Here is a 23064-nt window from a genome sequence, read left to right on the forward strand (position 1 = left end):
CATTTACACATAACACACATGCATACCTCTCCCTTCAACACGTGCACACACCTCACATATTGAGGCTCCAGCACAACACTTCACTAGGCACATACATACACAGATTTCTCAGTACACCCACCTAAGTTTCTCAGCGCACCCACACCCACAATTCTAATTTGTTCCCTAATGCAATTTATACTTAGGATTAATTTAATTAAACAGCACTTAATCTTAATAAATCTTAGCTAACACATAATTAATTAATCGTAACTAATCACAAATCCCACATAATTTAATTAGTCTAATTTGACTTCTTTAAGAGCCCAATTAATTATATTTAATTTATCAATCTAAATCAGATTTTTAATCAAACTTCTAAAAGGCTCTAAATATTAAATTAAACTTATTGTCATCATCAATTTTGATTTCCCAAATCATTTAGGCCTTTAATTTCTAATTAGACTCCAAATTTCCGTCAACAAATTACATATTTAAACTGGACATCCCATAAATAAATTTAACCCGTAATAATCACAATTCTCAATTCTCATAATTTAACTAACTTAATTAACTCTAATTCGGACCTAATTAATCGAATTTCAATTTTACTAAACTGAATCGAATATTTAAGTAACTCCCAAATGGGTCCGTAATTAAAATTAAATTGATTCAACTTCTTAATTTCGCTTCTTTAAGCCATTTGGACCCTTAAAATAAATCTTCAATAGAATCATATACGAATCAGATTCCACAATTCTCACAAGTCCCAAATTAAATTAGGATAACGACTAATTAAAATCTCAAATCTCCTTAATTGACTAATTAAAATCTCAAATCTCCTTAATTAATCAAATATAAAACATTATACATGACGGGTCATCACAATTAGTTTTGATGATCTCATGGCATACGTGTTCTTTTGTTTTGCTTGACTGGATATGGGTTGATGTTGTCATCGCGTACGACCAAATACTAATAAACAACTATATATATTTGACAGGGCCCAGTGTTGCACTGCACCAATCCAAAACAGATCAAGCTAAAATCAACTACCAAAACCAACTATAAATATCCTCCAAACCCATACCCTCCACAGCATATACAAAGCCACCATTTTTACATTTTTGCAAATACCATATTCATATAAAATGGAACAGGCAAAGAGGTACTAATACCATATCTCATATGACCATGTTATTCACTCTTGTGAAGTCTTCAACTACATGTTTTGATTGATTCTTAATTTTCTTCACTTTCACGTCTTTATTTTTTATTCAGGATTGCTGTTGTCACTGGAGGAAACAAAGGAATTGGACTAGAGATTTGCAGACAATTAGCTTCTAATGGGACAATGGTGATTTTAACAGCAAGAGATGAGAAACGTGGTCTTGAAACTGTGGAAAATCTCAAAGCTTGTGGGCTATCTCATATACTTTTTCACCAGCTTGAGGTGACAGACCAGGCCAGTATTGCTTCCATGGCTGATTTCATCAAAAATAAATTCGGGAAGCTTGACATATTGGTAAGATTTAAAGCTTATGTAACTTGTTTAGCTACATCTTTCATTTCTCATATGTTTTAGTGAGTGTCGCGCGCACTATGTTATAGTTTTTTAAATAATCCATTTAGAGTTTGGTTTTAATTTTTAGAAACTGTTTTTAGATAGATTTTCATTTATTTTTAGTGATTATTTCTTTTCATATTTTAGTCATTTTTTTTTTAAATTTAGAACTTTTCAGATTCATCAAGACTAGATGCATTTAAAAAGTATAAAAAAAAAAATTAACAAAAATATGAAAAAAAAATTAATAAAACCAAACGAAAATCTAAATAAAAATGCACATATTTTTTTTAATTTGAATTTTTGTTGTTTTTAGCAATTTATTTTTATGTTTTAGTCAATTTGTTTTCTTTTTTTGAAGCATCTAAATTAGGTGCATTTAAGAAGTTAAAAAAAAATGACTAAATTGTGGGGAAAAAAATACTAAAAACAAATAAAAACTCATTTAAGAATAGTTTTTGAAATTTGAATCGAATCGGGTCTGGCTCTGGTCCAGACTAACACCTAAAACCGATTTAATTGGAAAGGGCCTACCTCATGAAAATTGGGAAATACTGGCCTAACCCCCAAAATTGGTTTCTCACTATTTACACTAAGGGAGGCCATGTTTGTTTGGGTAGAAGTGACTTTGGAATTGAACTAACAATCTTGCAAAATGCATTACCTAACATTTGACTAAGAGAACTGAAATTTGGATTAATAGTTCATGCGGATATAATATCCTTCATATAGGGGGACTATTGAATCCCAACAGCAAGATGGGATACAAAGCATAAGTTTGGACTTAAATAATTAAATTACAAAATTGATATAAGCCAATTCAAACGTCAATTGATGATCCTAAAACTAACAATCTTAAGCATGTTATTTTCATCTAATCTAGTTCATCAGAACAAACAAGGCCATTGGCCTATGGTGGTTGAGGCAATGATTATGTGAAATTCAATAGTTTCTATTAAATTTTAGAGTAAAATACAAATACACCTCTGAGATTTGCTTAAAATACGAATTATTTCTTATGATTTTGAAAATTACAAACACCCTGTTGTCAGAATTTTTCATTTAACAAAATTAATGGGAAAAATAAAATTTCTAACTACTCTTTTATACACAATTAAATTACCTAAATTATTAATTGAAATATATTTCTAACATCATTAAAACTGATAATTGACTTGATAATTTATTAATAAAATGGGACATTTGTTAATTTATTAATAAAATATAATTTCCAAAACTATAAGAGGTAATCTGTATTTTAAGCAAATCTCAAATAGTATATTTATAATTTATCCTAAATTTTAATAGACGGACTCAACACACATCAAGCAACAATATTCAACATTTTTTTTTTCGCTTCTTTTTCTGTATACAAGTTAAATTGAAATATAATTTTTTTTCTTCATATTTCCTGTCAATTTTGGAATAGCATATATAATTGAGTAAAAATTTGTGCAGGTGAATAATGCAGCAATTAGTGGAAGCATAATTGATGAGGAGGCTCAAAAGAGGCTAAACCAGGTTGATCTCCATCAACCAATGTTGTCTTATTTCAAGATATAGTGCATAATTTAAATATATATATATATATATAGTGGTTTTGTTGCAAGTAAAAACATTTATCAGTTTTATGGTTGAGTATTTAATCAATTTTACAAACTCTATGGAGTTTGGAGCCACATACAAATTCTGTTTATGAATCAATTTCTCTAAAAATAATTTGTTATTGCCAACTTTGATGTAGATTGTAAGTTCAAATCTTAAAGCAGAGAAATTTATTGAGCAAAGTTATGAGATGGGAGAAGCTTGTCTAGGAACAAACTATTATGGAGTGAAGCTAGTGACTGAAGAGCTTATTCCACTTCTTCAACTATCAGACTCTGCCAAAATAGTTAATGTCTCCTCTACCATGGGGCAATTGGAGGTGCAAAAACTTTTCCATCATATAGAGAAAAATATATATATATATATATATAACATAATGATTTTTTTTTTTTTTTTTTGGTTGACTACTTTTGTATGACAACATTTCAATTATATCTCAGGTTGTTTTAAATGAAAAAGCCAAGAAGGAGTTAAGCGATACTGATAGTCTCACAGAAGAGAAAGTGGAGGAGGTGCTTAAGAGATATCTTGAGGATTTGAAGGAGGATTTGTTGGAAACCAAAGGATGGCCTGTTAATTTTTCGGCTTACATAATGTCCAAGGCAGCTCTCAATGCATACACGAGAGTTTTGGCAAAGAAGTATCCTAATATTGCAATAAATGCAGTGAGTCCTGGTTTTGTCAAAACAGACCTCAACCATCATAGAGGGATCTTGACTGTTGAACAAGGTGCAAAAGGGCCCGTGATGCTGGCTTTGCTGCCTAACGGTGGGCCGTCTGGCTTGTTCTACGATCAGATGGAAGTATCAACTTTTTGAACAAGAGAAATTACATATTTATATCACCTCCTATATGTATCAATACAATGAACACTCTGAGTGTACGTAGGACTCACAATAGTACATGTGAAAAGCCACACAAAAGGGTTGGAAAATTTTTGGTAAGCCATGCTTAATATAATTTAGGAAGTTCAAAATTAACGGGTAATGTATGTATGCATGAAAGAGAGAAGAATAGTATAGCTTCTCTTCTTCTATGTTATAGATGTTTTGGCTAATAAAGGTGTGTGCGACTCCAATATCAATTTTGTACTTTTTTTTTGGATTGGCAGTGGAATTAAAATTGTATTGATAATGTACAACCTAAATAGAGAGGACTCCCAATCCTTTAGTTGTGTTTGGTTGGAGGATTTGGGAAGCGATTTGCAAAGGAAAAGAGAAAATATAAGTGAAATGAAAATAAAATATACCTATATGTCACCTAATTTTACACACATTTTTCCTTTCCATTTTCAAATCCCCCAACCAAGCATACCATAAAAGATAGAAAAAATAAAAATAAAAATAATTCCATGAAAGAAGGGCGTTAGCTGGACCCCCAAAAAATAAACAAGATACTAATTAGCAATCTAATTTGGACACTCAGTTAAAAAATAATAATAATAAATAAAAATTGCCAACGCAACTCATTGACTTCAAAAACCAAAACTCATACCAAAAATATATATATATATATATATATATACACAAACTAGGGAAAGCCCCATTAGATAACTAAAACAGAGGCTAGAAGCAAAGTTCATTTTCAAAAATTAGAAAGGCAGACAGTCATCCAACAGTAATTTAAGGGATCATTGTTTTTGGGGTATCTTTTCAAGTAAAAACGCCAATTAATGATAATGGGATCCAAGAAGAATTTTGCTCAGAAGTTCTAACAAGCATGGAACTTGACTATTAAGTCATTAATTAATCTAAATTTTCTCAAAATTAAGATATTTTATTCATCTCATAATTTTTCATTCATTTTTTAGCAAGATCGTGGCTTCTCTCAAGTTGAAATGTCAACTTGAGAGAGTGTTTGGGCTTCGTAGGCCCATTTTGGAATCGATTCTAATGATCCGAACTATTCATTTTATTGGATTCGTTGAGTAGAATATTGATGCAAAAAATAAGATGATTGGGCATGGGTAACTATACATTTGAATCACATTTATTTTAAAAAAATAGACGACAAATATAATTTTAAAAATACTTATCTATTTTTTGTAATATAAATTTAATTCAAACATATAATTACTTATGTCTGATCATTTTGATTTTTTATATGAATATTATACTTAATGAATCCTAAAAAGTGAACGGTTTAGATTATCGAAACAGGACTTATGGTAGGCTCTAGGATCCCTCAGGTTCTCTCATGTTGAAATCTCAACATGAGAAAAACCCAATGCTTTCAACAAATTGTTACCACAAGGGAATGACTAGTCACCATCACACTACCCCTCATATTTCATTTTGTAGGTTTTATTTTGGGTCCATAACGATAACCCAAATTATTTAGGTCGTAAATCTCACAATGAAGACCATTTTTAAAAATAAACAAATAAAAAAAATAAAAAATCAGTTTGATCAGCTATCATGAAAAGATGAACAAATCGTATTTATTTTATAAAATGGACGGTTTAAATTTAAAAACCGTTCATGTCGTAAATCTCACAATGATGACTATTTATGAAAAATCAGTTTCACCGGTTATCAATGCATAGATGAACAAATTCCATTTTATTTGGACGGTTTAAATTTAAATTTATAGCTATCGTTCATTTAAAAAAAAAAAAATTGTTCATTTGTCTAACAATGTTTGATAAAATTATTATTATTATTTTTTTTTAACATTATCACGAATATTATAACAATTAGTGTTAAATGGAGAGAAGAAATGTGATATCAAGAAAATATAAAGTAAAAGAAAAAAAAATATTAAAGATAATTTTAAATCATGAAAAAATAATAGACATATGTTAAAAAATGAAGAATAATAATAATAAACATAATAGGGTCGGGGTGGGGTGGGTTGAATTATCCACCCCAAAGTTGACCCAAACCCTCGGATCTTATTCTCACCCCAATTCCAATCCTATCTTATTGAAAAACTCCCAAACCCATTTTATTAGGGCTAGGGAGTATCGGGGACCTATTGGGTCAAAGTATTTTGCATCTCTAGTGATGGCCTGTTTCTCCCCAGAGAATTGTATGTAGTTAGTAGTAATTGTTAGGTTTGGGCTTAGTGATTGATTATTAAGTTTGGTAATTATTAACTTTCTAGCTATTGTTAGGTTAGTGATCTATTTGATATAATATTTTTTATATCTATAATTACTTTTTTATCAATGGCCAAAAAAAAGGAATTTATCTAGAATATAAAATTCATGATTGAGATTCATTCATGGATTGAGTCCACAACAAGAAGATTAAATTTATACCATCAATCTAAAATTTTGGGTCAGATTCTAAATTTTTTTTGATTCTAAAATTATGTTTGAATCATGGATTTAGATAATAATTATATATATATATATATCATTTTCCATTCCTTTCTATTCAAATATAAATAAATTATCCAAATAGTAAAGTGAAGCGAACTAGTCAATTTGCTGAGCTCATAGCATACGTAACAAGAAAGGTAAACATGGGTTGATGTTGTCATGGCAAACGATCAAGTTAACTGTTTATATTGACTTTTCTTTGCTCTGTCCATTTTAGTGGACTATCATTGAAAATTCAAAACTAGAGCAAACAACTATAAATATATCCCCCAAAGCCATGCCCTTCTCTGCATACAATCCACCGTCTACATTTTGCAAATACCATATTCATATAAAATGGAACAAGCAAAGAGGTACTAACAATACCATATCTCATATAACTATGTTATTCACTTCTTTTGAATCAAATAAAGTCTTTAATTACATGTTTTTATAGATTCTGATTTCCCTTCACTCTCACTTCTTTATTATAATAATAATTATTATTTTTTTGTAATTAGGATTGCTATTGTTACTGGAGCCAATAAAGGAATTGGGCTAGAGATTTGCAGACAGTTGGCTTCTAATGGAATAACTGTGATATTAACTGCAAGAGATGAGAAACGCGGTCTCGAAGCTGTGGAAAATCTCAAAACTTGTGGGCTATCTGATATAATTTTTCATCAGCTTGATGTTACAGATCAAACTAGTATTGCATCATTGGCTGATTTCATCAAAACTAAATTCAACAAGCTTGACATATTGGTAAGATTAAAAAGCATATGCTTACTTATTTGCAAATTCACACTTGTATCACTACAACATATAAGAGTTTTAAAGACCAAATATTTTGATTCCTAAAAGTAAAAATTTTGTTACAAAAGACATTTAGGGACCAATTTCCATTGTCATGAGGATAGTCGTTAAAAAGTCATCCCGAAAAGTAAAAAATAAGGCTTTTAGTGACAAAATTTTAAAAATGTCACTAATAAATAGACTTTTAGAGATAAAATAATTTGGTCTCAAAATGGTTTAGTTTTTTAGACAAAAAATTTGGTCTCAAAAGGATAATAATTCATCACTAATATCTAATTTTTGTTGCTAAAAATATAATAATAACACTTTTTGCAACAAAAATATTTGGTCACTAAAAAATAATTTTATCCTAAATTTTGGCATCTAAAACCTTAATTTTTTTGTAATGTATGTTTAAGATTGTTACACTTTTTTTTTATTTTAAAGAATATATATCACCGATTTCACGGTTTTGTATCATCAGCTATGTTGATATTATGATTGGTACCTTATTCATTAAGGAAAATCAACACAAATAATGTATTACCATTTATTCAGTCTAATAAAACCATGAAAAAAAAAAATTTGATAATATGACATATAGCCATCTATGAAGTACAAGTACATGTACGAATACTGGTACTAATATAATACGAGTATGTTGATACAGTAAAATTCAAAAAAAAAATAGAGTACGGGTTTGGTATGTTTGTACAAAAATATTTATTTTTAATTTGGAGTAATACAAAAATTGATTAAATGATTTAATCTGTTAAGATTCAACCTACAATTAACATTTAATGTCAAGAGTAAAGATATAAACCAAAATTAAATGTCATTATATGAAATAACTTACAAACCGTAGCTTAATTTTTAAATCATGCTAAGTATAAGACTAAAAATAAAAATAAAAAGTTTAGTGAAATGAATTTTATCTCTGTAATAGAAAAAAATATTATTTCAACTGAAATACAGTACAGTTTTGGTATCTACTAAGTACGTCTCGATAAGCCAAAAAATAAAAAGAAAAAAATTTAGGCACGTATTTCACGTAGCTAATATGTATACAGAAGTATCATACAAAATATCATATGCCTTTTCGAATGCGATCCTCATTTATTTCTTAAGCAAAATTCTTTTAGCGCCCTATTATTAAGGGCCCTTAGATTCAAAGACAGTCACAATCACTTAAAATTTTAGATAAAAAGCAATTATTAATTTATTTATTTTTTTTATCCAAAAGTTAATGTCAAATTTTTATCAGAAAGACTACTGCCCTTGATCTCATCTTCCTCCTCCAACTCATTAGGTAATCCTAAATCAGCCATTCTCATTCTTATGCGCCAACCACCTCCCCATCAGCTCCCCACCACCACCTCCACTGCCCGAAATATATATAGAGAAATTTAGATTTCGAATTTGAAATGGAAATTCATAATTAAAATTAAATGTTTGTAATGTGATAATTGGATTTTGAGCCATAATAATTTTGGGTGGGTACAGTGGGGAGGAAGATTTCACTCGCTTTTTCTTTTTGTTTACCAATTTAAAACTCTATGTTTGATTCATTGGGATAAAGTGAAATGAAATGATCAAATCAAACCAAATCTTAAGTCTTATAAAATGGAGTCGCTACATGAATCCTTCTTCTCTACTCGACTCTATCAACAGTCATTTGATTAGTTAAATTAATGAGATTCATATCTCTATTACTCTATTCGCCCAAGTCAATCTAGGTCTATCCCTTCTACTAACACTTCCATCATCATTGTACCACATCTCTTCACTACTGTCTCTGTTGACTTCCGTTGTATGACCAAACCATCTCAATCTATTTTCTCTCAACTTATCTTCTATCGGTACTACTCCTACTCATTCACAAATATACTTATTACTAATTCTGTCTTTTTTAGTCTTACCACACATTCACCTTAACATCTCCATCTCAGCAATACTCATCTTATTTACATCTTGTTTCTTAGTTGCCTAATATTCAGTCGTTCTATAGTGCCTATTCATTTATCACACAATACTCTAGACACACTTCTCCACTTAAACTACCCTACCTTAATTATATACACAACATCCGTTCCAATCTCCCAAACCGTTGTGATAATCGATCCTAAATAACAAAAATGTTTACTTTTAGATAGTTCTTAATCTTCACTTCTCATCTACTTTCTTTATTACTGTTACTAAAATTATACTCAATGTTCTATCAAAAATGTTTACCCTGTTTATATTTGTCTTCTTTTATGCAAAAAAAAAAAAAAAAAAAAAAAAAAAAAAAAAAAAAAATTTGAAGATGGCATGTTTTGCTTCTAGACCTCTTTGTCTGTTTCATCTCTTCTTCAACAAGTAAAATGCTTGTATCTAAAAAAAAAAAACAAGTACAATGCTACTTGAAGCAAAGATTAGATTCCTTCTCTTTTGGGATGAATTTAAAAAATCAGTTTATCAGCTTATTTTAATCACATCACTTCTTTACTTTTTTTATATGTTTTCGTAATATGTAAAAAAGTCCATTTATAAGTCATACTAAAAAAAGTTTGTTTATAAGTCATACCCAAAAAAGCCAATTTTTTTGTTACTGTGATGTCGTTGCATGTATAATTTTTAAATTCAATTAATTTTTTTTTTTTTATAGCAGGTTAATGGGTTTTCTTTTTTTCTAAATTGAGATTACTTTTTTTTTAATATTCTTGTGGATATGGAAATCATATAATTGAGTAAATACTGGTACAGGTGAATAATGCAGGAATTTCTGGAATCACAATTGATGATGTAAGTCTCTCTATAAACCAATATGGTCTTATTTGAAGATATATTATAAACTCTAGAGGCATATAAATAATTTACTAGTGCCAATTTCAATGTAGATGTTACGTTCAGATGCTACATCAGTAAAAGATGTTACCAATCGAAGTTATGAAGGGTCAGAAGCTTGTTTGAGAACCAACTATTATGGAGCAAAGCACGTAACTGAAGAGCTTATTCCACTTCTTCAACTATCAAACTCTACTAGAATAGTTAATGTCTCCTCCACCTTGGGGCAATTGAAGGTACACAAATTTATCTATCCTATAGAGGAAAATACAAAAGTAATGAAAAGGAAATTGACACTGGATGGATTTCACTGTATTCCCATAGTTTCTAAATAATGTACATTAGTTGTATGGATACATAAGCGGATAATTAATTGTAAAAATCACGCTATGATTAGTGATAAAAAGCTCTAATACTAAAAAAAATAGCGATGAGAGAGAGCGGGAGAACAAGCAACTTGCGATCATTCAACGGTCAAGGAGGATGGATCCCTGTGGTGAAGCAACGGCGAAGAGGTGGAGCATGGGGTAAGGAAGTTAGACGCGGTCTCCACACAATATTCGTGGACAACCTCCCTCGTTCCATGGATGCTAAATCCCTGTTCAAGCTGTTCTCCAAGTTCGGCATTGTGAGCGATGTTTTCATCCCTTTCAAAAGGAGGAGAGTGTCAAACTCCCGATTTGGTTTTGTGAGATTTGACTGCCCTGTTGCATCAGACGTTGCTATTCAGAAAGCAAATGGTCTCTTGGTGGACGATAAGGTGCTAGCAGTCAATATGGCTTCTTTCGATAGGAATAACAGAGTTGTACAAAGCCAGAGGCGGGTTCAGAACAACAGAGGTGCTATCGAAACAACCACAACGAAGGGTCAAACGCCATTTGTTGGCTCTAGAACATACGCAGAGGTACTAAAAGGCGGAAAACTCAACGGGGAAGCTTGTACGACCATCAAAGCAAACGAAGATGGCCACGGATGGCTATACGACAGTGTTATAATCAGACTAAAACTGGACTACACTATAAATAGTATCAGAGAGGCCCTTGAGGAGAAGGGGATATCGCAGGTCGTGGTTAGAAAGGGAGGTGGTCGCGATGTAGTAGTAACCTTTAATTCCCAAGAGGAGATGCAATCTAACGTCCACAATTTGAAAGTATGGTTCAAAGAATGGAGCAATTTTGTTTTAGAATGGCAGCCAGGTCTTCAAATCCAGCAGGAGAGATGCGTGTGGTTAAGCTGTTTTGGCATACCCCTTAACCTCTGGAATAGAAGCACACTAAACAACATTGGCAGCTTGTGGGGGTCAGTTCTTAGCTTAGAGGGTGATGTTAATCAAACTAAGTCCTTCTCCTCTACCAGGATTAAAGTGGTGACATCCTGCATGGGGTTCATCTCTTCGACAATCAATCTGGAGTGTAAGGGCTCACTTCATCCCATCCTTGTGTATGAGGATCACCTGGTTAACACAGTTGAGTCCCCTACCAGCTCACACACTGAGCATGATGATTGCATCTCCATTGTAGGAGTGGGGCCAATTAATTTTCCGCAGAAGTTCGGCGAGGAGAAGGCGGATGACGTTGCAATGGCACATGGTGATCGGAGGCTCACACAGTGCAATAGTGGTGAGCAGGACGATACAGTGGTTGAGGAGACCGGCTATGCTCAACAGCTAGGTGAGAACGTAGCTGGTATGGTGGCTCCTGGTCCCAATGAGGTTGAGGAGACGTTGAGTGAGGGGAAGCTCTGCAGTGCTAGTGCAGTAGGTGTGAAGGGGGCAATGATGGGGGAGCTATCACCCTTGGCTGACCCACCGAGAAGTGCTGTGGAAGCTAAAAGCTCCAGTGGGCCGATGGATGAATTTGGGCCGGGTATCTCCCTTGAGGTGGATCTCGCCCATCCACATGGGTTTCAAAAAGTCCAAAGCCTAACTCTTATCAAGTCACCTGAATTCCCTGTCACTAAGTCTATTTTTTGTCATGCTCCAGTCCCAGGCCCACATGTTATTGCTGGCCCATCTTCTTTGGGCACTTTGGGTCTCAAGGATCAAAGCCTCGATAGCTCATCTTCACTCACTACTAACCCCTTTCGGAAGGCAAAACATTCTGGGAAGAAGAAGGCTAATGTGGAGGGCTTCTCCCGCTTTGCAAGGCTTTATGGCCAGACAACTGCAACCGCTGTCAAGCACTCGTCCAGGTCTGTCATCCTCAGACCTGCTGCTGCTGCCCTTGCTCAATCAGATCTGTCCGAAGGAAATTCCAGCACAAGTAGCTTCCTCCTCAAAGAAGCTAAAGCAACCATCAAGTTGGGAGAGCAGCTGGGAATTAATTTTAAGGGTAAAGAAGTTGTTGTGATGGACAAGATTATTGATCTTGAACTCAATGACAAAGTGAGAATTAATGAAGTGGGCTCGGCAAAGCCGTGATTGCTGTGTTCGGGGGCCTCACAGTGCATCATCTGGTCTTTATGAAGCTTCTCTCCTGGAATGTCAGAGGTATAGGTATACCTGAAAAGAGGGGTAGAATCAAACGTCTCTTGAGAGATAGGCATATTGATGTTGCTTTTCTTCAAGAAACCAAGAAAGTAATAGATACAGAGTTTGCTGCTCGTGGGCTTTGGGGAAGCAGGAAAATGGAGTTTATGTCTGTAGACCCTGTTGGTACTGCAGGTGGGCTTCTCTGCATCTGGGATCCGGATGTTTTCCAACTAGTTGGGAGCTGCTGCAACAGGAGGTTTATACTCCTCTCAGGTACGCTCTACAGCTCTTTTGATTGTGTCCTCCTAAATGTATATGCCCCTAATGATGTTAGTAGTCGGTCCACTCTCTGGAATTCAATCCACAAGCTCAAGGAATTCTTCCCTCGGCCTTGGTGCTTGGCTGGTGATCTTAATGAAATTAGGCACATGGGGGAGCGAGTTGGCTGTGTCAGAAGAGATAGGGGGATGCGCCATCTTAATGAATTTATAGACAAATGCGAATTGAATGATCTGCCCCTCCTTGGTCGGTCCTACACATGGTGTAACTCTCAGGAGGCCCAGAAATGGAGTAGAATTGACAGGATAATGCTCAGCCCAGAATGGTTGGTTCACTTCAAAATGAAACTCTGGGGCCTGCCTAGGTTAATATCAGATCACTGCCCTCTATTGATGATGGAAGATGAAAGAGATTGGGGCCCTAAGCCCTTCAGGTTCATTAATGCTTGGACCCTGCACCCCAATTTCTCTCACTTTTTCACTTCCTGCTGGGAGAATTACACTGCCTCTGGTTGGGCAGGCTTCATAATCCAACAAAAATTCAAGCATCTCAAGATGAAGTTAAAGGTTTGGAATACTGAAGTGTTTGGAAATATTACCACTAAGCTCAAGGAAACAGAGGAGGAATTGCATGCCTTTGACAGATTAGCAGAGGAAAGAGTACTGCTCCAATCAGAAATGGATCGAAGAAGAGTAGTGAGATGTGAAGTGTGGAAACTCTACAGGAAGGTGGAGTGGCTATGGCATCAACAATCCCGAATGAATTGGTCCTTGCAAGGGGACAAAAATACTAGGTTCTTCCATGCTGTTGCAAGTACCAGACATAATAGGAACATGATAAATTCTATCTCAATTAATGGTGTGTCTCTTGAGGAGCCAAGCAGAGTTAAACACGAGGTGTTCCTTCATTTTAAGAAGCACTTCAAGGAAGGGTGGGCTAAGAGGCCCGTATTGGGAAGGGATTTCAGTTTAATTGAGGACACAATTTCCAATCATCTTGTATCAGCCTTCACTGAAGCAGAGGTATGGGCCGCCATTAAAGAGAGCGATAGCAACAAGGCTCCCGGACCAGATGGGTTTAATCTCCTAGGCTATCAGAAATTCTGGGGCATAATGAAAAAAGTGATTATGCAATTCTTCCAAGATTTTCATAACCACAGCAGACTTACCTATGGCATCAACAGTTCGTTCATTACTCTCATCCCCAAGACTCCTAATCCCACTAATCTGTCAGATTACAGACCCATTAGCCTGGTGGGTTCTTTATACAAGATTTTAGCAAAGGTCCTCTCGCACAGATTGAAGTCCGTAATGCCCTCCATTATTGGTGATTCCCAAACTGCCTTCATAGGGGGAAGGAATATCCTTGATGGGGTACTCATTGCTAATGAAGTCGTAGATGGTTGGAAGAAGGCTAAGCAACAAGGGTTGATCATCAAGCTAGATTTTGAGAAAGCTTTCGATTCAGTTAACTGGGAGTTCCTGTTCTCTATGATGTCCAGCTTTGGTTTTGGGCCTAAATGGATCTCTTGGATTAAAACCTGTGTTTCTACACCTAGAGTCTCCATCCTTGTCAATGGTTCACCAACTCATGAGTTCTCTCCGCAAAGAGGACTCCGTCAAGGTGACCCATTGTCACCCTTTCTATTCAATTTAGTGGCTGAGGGGCTCAATATTCTCCTAAATAGAGCACTAAACCTTGGTATCCTCCATGGTGTCTCGGTTGGGGTTAATGGGGTTCTTCTATCCCACCTCCAATTTGCTGATGACTCAATTTTCTTCTGCAAGGCTGATTTGGACCAGTTGGTGATTGTCAAAAGACTCCTCCGTTGCTTTGAAGTCCTGTCGGGGCTCAGAATAAATTATCACAAGAGTGTTGTGTGTGGTGTAGGTGTGAATGATGAGTGTCTAAATGAAATTGCCAGTCTCTTGAACTGTCAAGTGCAAAGATTGCCACTGAAATTTTTGGGGCTACCCTTAGGAGCAAACCCGGGTAGAAAATCAACCTGGAAACCTGTGATTGATAATATTAGATCTAGGCTCTCAGGTTGGAAGAGGAAAATGCTGTCCTTTGCTGGGAGGTTAACCTTGATCAAGTCTGTTCTCTCTAGTCTCCCGGTGTACTACCTTTCCCTCTTCAAGATGCCCGAAGGAGTGGCCCGTGAAATTGAAAAGATTGAGGCTAATTTCCTGTGGGGTGGTGATGGCCTAAAAAGGAAAGTTCACTTGGTCAAATGGATGGAGGTTACAAAGAGTGCTGCCCAAGGGGGGTTGGGCATCAGAAGAATTAGGGATGTTAATGCATGCTTGCTTTTAAAATGGTGGTGGAAATTTGGAAATCAAATCTCAGCATTATGGAGGCAAGTTGTTTGTAGCAAGTATAAAATCGAGGTTCAGTGTTGGCATCCTCCTGTACAATCCTCCTACAAGCTCTCTAGGGTATGGAAGGACATCATTTGTATAGGCCTCCATAGCCCTCATGCGTTCCAATACTTCCTGGACAATTGCCAAATCAAGGTTGGGAATGGTAGTCGTATCAGATTTTGGCACGACAAGTGGTGTGGATCTACATACCTTAAGGATGAGTTCCCCTCCCTCTTCAACCTGTCTGCTGATAAGAATGGTTCTCTTCAACAATACTATGCCAGGAAAACCAGCACTTCAGTTTGGAACTTTCCATATAGAAGAATCCTATATACTTGGGAAGAGACTAGTGAAGCTAGGTTGATTACAATGTTATCTTCTGCCCCCTCCTTGTGCCTCAACAGTGCTGACAGCCTGGTTTGGTCTGCACTTGGTTCTTGTGTTTTCTCTGTGTCTTCCCTATATTCTCTCTGTACTTCTCTCCTTGGGCCTCCCCTCATTATTAGCAAATTCATCTGGAGCAATACCTTACCTCCCAAAGTTAGTTTTTTTGGTTGGCTAGCTTGGAAAAACAGAGTTAAAACAGCGGTGTTTCTGCTCGATATAGGTATCTTAAGCAGCAATGTTTCTCCTCTTTGTCCTCTCTGCAAAGTGGCCCCTGAATCTAATTCTCATGTGTTACTTCACTGTCATTTCTCTTGGGTTATTTGGTCATCTGTGTTATTCGAGTGGGGGCTCTGTTGGTGTATCCCTCAGTCCGTAGATGCTCTGTTTAACTGGTGGATGGGGACTAAGCTCAAACACCCTCTCAGAAAATTCTGGGAAGCAATCCCACTGGTTGTATTGTGGTCTCTCTGGAAGCTAAGGAATGAGTGTGTTTTCAGAGATGCTCATCCTAACTCTGCAGAACTATGGGAACTTATCAAGATCAGATTGGCCCTTTGGCTTAAAGCCTCTATCAAGAACTTTCCCTTTTCAGTCGAGGATGTGGCTCTCAATTGGAGAGCAACCAGGCTATGCTACAGTTGATATCTGCTATGCTATTCAGTTTAAAAGGAAGCCTCCTCTGCTTTGTTGACATGCCAGCACCAGCATACTCTGTCTCCTGTCTTCTGTTGGGGTTCTTCTGTCGGCTGGGCTCCTGACTGGAGTTTATTCACTGTGTTGTTCTTTTTCTGAGTTCGCAGAATGATTATAGGGCTGCAGTAGTGATCTGTGCTGGTGTGTTCACTGTGGATACCAGTCGTGAAGGGTAGAGGAAGATCAGGACCATGGAGGTCAAGAGGAAATGCTGGTGTGTTCACTGTGTTAAGGATCTGTTCAATCTGTCTACAAAGTTTGGAGTGGACTGCCGAGGTCTGCTATTGCTGTTGGGTCAAGGTCTGCTATTGCTGTTGGGTCTGCATCTGTGTGGTGTGGTTATACTGATATAAGGTATGGTGGTAGCCTCTGATCTGAGGGCAGAGGTGTAGTCAGTGGTGTGGTTATACTGATATAAGGTATGGTATGGTGGTAGTTTCTGCATCTGGGCTCCTGGAGACTTCATCCAACTTTGCATCTGTGCTGAGTTTTGGTGATAATGTTGGTGCAAATTTGAAGCATAGTTTTGGTGTTAGATCTGCTAGATTCAGGAGAGAAGTGCCCCAAATTGTGTAGTCTGCTAGCTGTATATGCTGATCAGTCAGCTGTGGTTGTCCATATGTTGTGTAGTCTGCTGCCTAGTTTTGGTGTTAGGTCTGCTTTGTTCCGTTTTTTTCCTCTGCAGTTTGGTTGTTAGCTACGGTTGCCTTTCTTTTTTCTGTTTCTTTTGTCTTGTTTGTTGGTTTCTCACCAACTGGCGCTTGGAGCTTCTGTTAGCTCCAAGCTCCTCTTTATTGATGTTCTGTATCTTTTTTTGGTTACTTTCATTAATAAAGATTTTCTTTGCCGATCAAAAAAAAAAAAAAATCACGCTATGATTTCACATATGCAATGATTGTGGATGATATAGGGATTAGTAATGCTATAAACACTAAATGAAATACTGCATAAATGGGAATGGAGGGGTTATAATAATGTTTTGTATTTCAGTTTATTTCAAACGAAAAGGCCAAGAAGGAACTAAACGATATTGATGGCCTCACCCTGGAGAAAGTGGACGACGTGATTGAGAGATTTCTTGAGGATATAAAGGAGGATTTGCTGGAAACCAAAGGATGGCCTATTCGTCTTTCTGCTTACAAAGTGTCCAAGGCAGCTCTCAATGCATACACAAGAGTTTTGGCAAAAAAGTATCGCAATATTGTCATCAACGCAGTAAGTCCTGGCCATATCAAAACAGACATCAACCAAAATACTGGAACATTGACTGTTGAACATGGTGCTAAATGGCCCGTGAGGCTGGCTTTGCTCCCTCATGGTGGGCCTTCTGGCTTATTTTATGATCAGATGGAAGTATCAACTTTTTGAACAAATGCATATTTAATATAATTTAGGAAGTTCAAATTGGCACATGTGTATGCATGAAAGGGAGAAGAATATTATGACTTCTCATCTTCTATGTTATATATTTTTGAATCATAAGTGGTGCAATAATGATGTAATAATCAGATTTCTTTTATCATATTTTATTTATCATCTCATGTATAAACATTATATTAGAAATAAATATGAGTGGTATAGGACCTTGTGTCCTGTATCAATTGTGTGTTCCATCCAAATACATCTTATAAGTCTCTATTTATTTTTATTTGTTTGTTTTGAGTCTCTATCACCTCTCCAAATGTTTGAGCCTTTGGATGTGTTGGGTAAAAGTTTGGACTTGTTTGGGCCAATATTTGGAAATTGAATGTATGAATATAGCCATTTGGTGTAGTGGATAAGTACCAAATTCTTTGAGGTCAGTCGACAATATTAGCTTAACCTAAAAATAAGGCCCATATTAAAGTAGACAAAAACATAATATATATATATATATATATATGAGGAACTAACTGAAAAGTCTTATTAAGAATATGGGTGAACCAATAAGCCCTAGAAACAACTTAGTGTCCTAGAAACAATCTGGAGTTTATTTCTTTGTGTCTGCTGGAAACTCTAGTTAGCTAGAAACATCTTCATCTTCAAAAACTGTCAAATTTATTGGATTAAACTCGTTGATGAAATCAAACTTCAAGTGGCTTTATTGGCAAAGATAAACTCTGGATTCTCTAAGTCCTGATCCTCTACTTGCACTCTCTCCTTACCTCCCCACTTATAATGATGGAGATGCACTATAGCATGATTTAACAGTCTAGATCTAGAGATACACAATTAAAAAAAAAAAAAAAAAAAAAAAAAAAACTAGCTAGATCTAAACTGTTGGATCATCCTAGAATGCATTTCCACCATTGCAAATAGGGAGGTAAGGAGAGAGTGCAAGTAGAGGATCCTAATTTGGATTCTCTAGCTTTTCTACTTCATGCTCCACATTCAAGAGGTTCAAAAAATAAAATCCAAAAGAAGAAAGTGTTAATCATCTTCTACCCTGTTTTTGCTTTAACAGTTGGGGAAAAATGTTATATTTGCTCCACATTCAAGAGGTTCAAAAAATAAAATCCAAAAGAAGAAAGTGTTAATCATCTTCTACCCTGTTTTTGCTTTAACAGTTGGGGAAAAATGTTATATTTCGTGTTTTAGTTAGCTACTTCTTATCTATTTTGTTATCTGGGGTTTGTTCAGCGTAGTTAGAATTCGGATGTCAACCTAATTGGGATGCGTTTGTTTCCTCTAAACAAACTTTGTGTACTTGTCCTATATTTCTTCAATTTATTTCAATCTTGCCAATAAAATAAAATAAAGTTCTCTTAACTTTTTGGTGCATGAAAAAGTCATGTTCACTTTTAATTATTACCGCAAAATCTTGTTTTTATTTTTTTAGCGGCATTTCTATAAAAAAGTGTCACCGATTATTAACAATTGAAAAATTCATCACAGAAAAATGGCACGAATTGTTAGTTTTTAACGATAGTTAAAGAATTCGTTATAAAAAAACATCACTAATTATCATTTTTTAGTGACAGATTTAGAAAATCGTCAGACAACAACATCATTCATTATCAATTTTTAACAACAGATTTAAAAAATTGTCACTGAAAAACGTTACTAACACTTGTAGGACTTTTTGATATATACAAACACTTGATGGTGCATAATTCTTTATAATAGAACCTGTGCGTAATTACCCGAAATATTGGAAATATTATAAGCTCCACAAAGGATGACCCATAACAGTTTAAGTTCCATAAAAAAATTGCAAGGCCAAAGCATGGTCGACATGGCAGTATGGCATGCGCGCGTCCAGGGCTGCGGCCTGGTCAACATGGCAGCCTAGAATGCCCGTGGCCAGGGCTGTGGCCTAATAGCTTAGCATGCGCGCGGCTTGTGCCGCCGCCTTGGCGGCATGGGGTGCACTACAAAAGTTGAAGAAAAATTTGTCTAGTTGTAAAATTACTCTATTAAAAAATTCAAGTTGTTTGGGGTGCACTACAAAAGTGCATTTATTTATCTTTTTATCTTTTTTGAGTTATGTCATCTCTCTAGTTTTTTGTACATATTTTCTTAAAAAGTCAAAAAGTACACTTATTTATATCATCCCAAACGCTTTTTTTTTTTTTTTGGGGTGATAAACGAACCGAACAAGCCGATAATTGTTCAAGCTTGGTTTGAAAATTTTAATGAGTTTCAAAATTTGTTGAACCTTTGTTCGTTCAACTTTTGAGTCTATCTCAAACAAACTTTTGTTGAGCCGAGCTTGAATAGTTTGGTATTTTTATTTAGTTTTAACGAGCTGAACTCGTAATTCACTGTTCAAACTTAGTTTGAAATTTTTAACAAACTTGAAAATATGTTCAAGCTTGGCTTGTTTATTTAACGAATTAAGCTTGAACAAGTTTTTAATGAACTGAACACAAGTTGAGATCGAGCTATTTGGTTCATTTATCACCCCTATCAACCAATTAACGACTCCATTTGTTTGGGTGTAAAATATAATTTACAGAAAACTCTTTTTTTCATAAAATATTTCTTGAAGGAAACATTTTTCTATGTTTGATAGTGGTGGTAATGGGACAAAGGTAGGCGGATTCGAGCAGGTCAAGAGATTGTTTAAATTCAATCCAAGTTGTGTTGAGAGTTGCCCAACCCCATCCAAGCTCAAATCGTAACCCGAGATTGTCTGCCCAAGCCCAACCCAAGTTAGACCCGAATTGCATATAAATTTGATTCTTTTTTGTGCAACTAAGTTAATTAATTTGGTAAAATTAGACTATATTTACATTTTTTTAATATAAATTATTAATAATATCAAAACAAATAATATATATATTGTACGGGGAGGAAATAATTCTCCTCGTATAATCCTGTTGACCAAGTCCACGCTCCTCCGTACGACGTCGCTTTGTCACCTGAAAACACAAACGTGAGCTAGCCGGCGGGTGTGTGCCGGAAACCTCTCCGATGCCTAAGTCAGAAAACTTGACAAATAGACAAAGCTCTAAGTTCTCAAAAAGATTGTGTTCAATTACCTCCTCCAAGGTGATGCTTGTGAGCTTTTATAAGTTTCATATGGCATAATCCTAGTAGGACTTGTATTTCTCCATACAGAGTCCTCCTAGGATTCAATCTCTTAAGGATAATGCTTATCCTTTTACACCCTCCCCCACTGCTCAAACCAAGTGGGATGGTTTTCTTTACGGCCGAACTTCCTTTCGACCGAAGTAAACTTGGCTATATCGAGTCACAGAAGGCCGAACTATCCTTAGCTCGGTCCTCTCCTCCAAATCTTTACTTCGGCTGCCCTGTTCAACCTTGATGCGCTTAGATCAGACTTCCAAGTAACAAGTTCTGACCGACCTAACCATTTGTAAGTCGCGACCGGACTAACTCTGAGATCGGCCTAACTGTGAGTTGCCTCCAGACCGGAGTAGTTTTACTCTTTCTTGGGCCGAAGTAACTTTGTCTTCCCAAGGCCGGAGTAGCTTTACATCCATGAGCCGAAGTAACATTTACTTCTCCCAGCCGGAGTAACATTGCTCTCTGGGCCGGAGTATCCTTTACGGCCTTCTTACTTAGTCCTTCGCGTTTTGGGCCTCAAAGCCCAACTCTCAGCTCGGCCCAATTTTTCCCAAAAATTACCCTCTCAATTGCCCCTTAATTCCATCTGTGCAACATGATTGGGATTACCAGCCTTTTGGCCGAGCTGGAGTTTGTTACGCTTTTTCAGCCGAGCTAAAAAACCCTTTTAGCCTTTCCAGCCGAACTAAGTTTACCTCGGGTAACACTATGTCCGGTCAAAAACGTCTCTTCAATCATAGTGTCTGTAACGCTTCCCATTCCAGTGACACGTGGCAGGCTCTGATGGGCTAAGGACGGCTGTCACGCCGTCTTCGTGCTTTGAGATCTCGAGACGGTTCCCGCCCAAATTTTGGGCTCTCTAACAAAAGTGAACCCTAAGGCTAGGGTATCTTCACTTTTACCACCTTCATACTCTCCCTCTGCTTTTTTGGCTGCTCGAGTTCTTGAGCTTTAAGCTTACTGTGTTCGTGCTTCCGTTGCTGCCACTGCTTCGTCTTCAACTTCTTCTTCTCCAAACTGGTAAGTTCTGAGAAAACTTGTTGTTGTTGTTTTTGCTTTCTTCATTTCTGTTTTTTCTATCTGGGTGAAGCATGCTCGTGTATTCCTTGTTTTTGCTTCTGTACTTTCATGAAAAAATGAACAGAACTTGTATGTGTATGAACTGTTATGTAGAAAAACAAGCCTTAGATCCAAAATCACATTGCGGCCGAACTAGGATTCTGTTTGCCCCTAATACGTAGACTTCTGTAGTCAATAACCGAACTAGAACTTGTAGGAATGTCAGTAGTTTCTTCTGAACCACTCTAGCCAAGATAAGATTACCGAACAAGCTTGCATATACCGAACTAGGTACTTCGGTCTCCAACCGAGCTAAGACCTTGGGGCCAGGCCGGCTTTCTTAGTTCTGAAACCGAACTCAGAAAGCCGCCCCTAGGGGCTCAGCCGGAGTAACTTTCCTCATATCGCAACCGATTTAGGCCTTGGGACTAAACCAGCTTTCTTAGTTTTTTAGACTGAACTCAGAAAGCTGCCCCTTAGACGTTAAACCGGTCTAAACTGCTCGAAACCGAGCTAGGAAACCTTCTGATGAGCCGAGGTAGAACCAGCCTACTAAGCCAAAGTAGGATTTGTATATCTTGCTTATAATTTGTAGCGCGGTCCAACGATCTGTGCTTAACCCCTTTGTTTTCTACTTTGCAGACTTAGGTTGCCCAGGCACTCCTGCGTGTGCTCAACCGAGCTACTGAGCCTAGTTTTTGTACCGAAATAATTTATTCATAAATTATACGACAAATGGGTAAGTATAGATATTTAGTCGAAACCCCTGGTGGCATGGCCGAATTTAGGCAAGATTACCAGATTCCTGACGATGTCCATCTGGCGCTGGCCAAAAAAGATGCTACCCCCTGGAACAATGAAGGCTTTGTGCCTTTTACCCTTCAATCCATAATAGAGACCGGACTACGGTTTCCTGTCCAACCGCTAATCTGCGAATTTCTTAGACAGACTAGGCTATGTCCCACCCAACTATCCACCAATACGTACCGTATTATCATGGGGATAGCCGCATTAAACCACCAAACCGGACTGAATCTTGGTCTAGCCGAGATCTTTCATCAATACTCTATCGGCTCAAAGAATGCTGGGTGGGTCTACTACCTTAGAATTCGCCGCCGTCGAGAGAAGATAATCAAGCACACTCCGGACAAAGATCTTAACGATGACGATTTCTTTTGGGTCTCTGGGAACTTTGAGGATTTTCAAGCTCAAATTCCTGGCCGACCTA

General features: G+C 36.4%; 2 protein-coding genes across 2 annotated transcripts; both read left to right on the plus strand.

Moving 5' to 3' along the window:
* The first annotated feature begins 988 nt into the window (after positions 1–988).
* On the plus strand, positions 989–4232 carry LOC114271518 (short-chain dehydrogenase/reductase 1). Its single transcript, XM_082902492.1, has 5 exons — positions 989–1147; positions 1261–1504; positions 3002–3064; positions 3288–3467; positions 3589–4232. Exons 1-5 carry the CDS (start codon positions 1131–1133, stop codon positions 3964–3966), a joined length of 882 nt encoding a protein of 293 aa, XP_082758618.1. The 5' UTR covers positions 989–1130; the 3' UTR covers positions 3967–4232.
* Positions 4233–4326: 94 nt separating this feature from the next.
* LOC114315928 (short-chain dehydrogenase/reductase 1-like) lies at positions 4327–17884 on the plus strand. Its single transcript, XM_082902495.1, has 5 exons — positions 4327–6826; positions 6974–7217; positions 9993–10031; positions 10127–10309; positions 17256–17884. Exons 1-5 carry the CDS (start codon positions 6810–6812, stop codon positions 17631–17633), a joined length of 861 nt encoding a protein of 286 aa, XP_082758621.1. The 5' UTR covers positions 4327–6809; the 3' UTR covers positions 17634–17884.
* Positions 17885–23064: the final 5180 nt, after the last annotated feature.

Source organism: Camellia sinensis, chromosome 13, assembly GCF_055761805.1.
Source record: "Camellia sinensis isolate YWXY chromosome 13, ASM5576180v1, whole genome shotgun sequence".
NCBI classification, from domain to species: domain Eukaryota; kingdom Viridiplantae; phylum Streptophyta; class Magnoliopsida; order Ericales; family Theaceae; genus Camellia; species Camellia sinensis.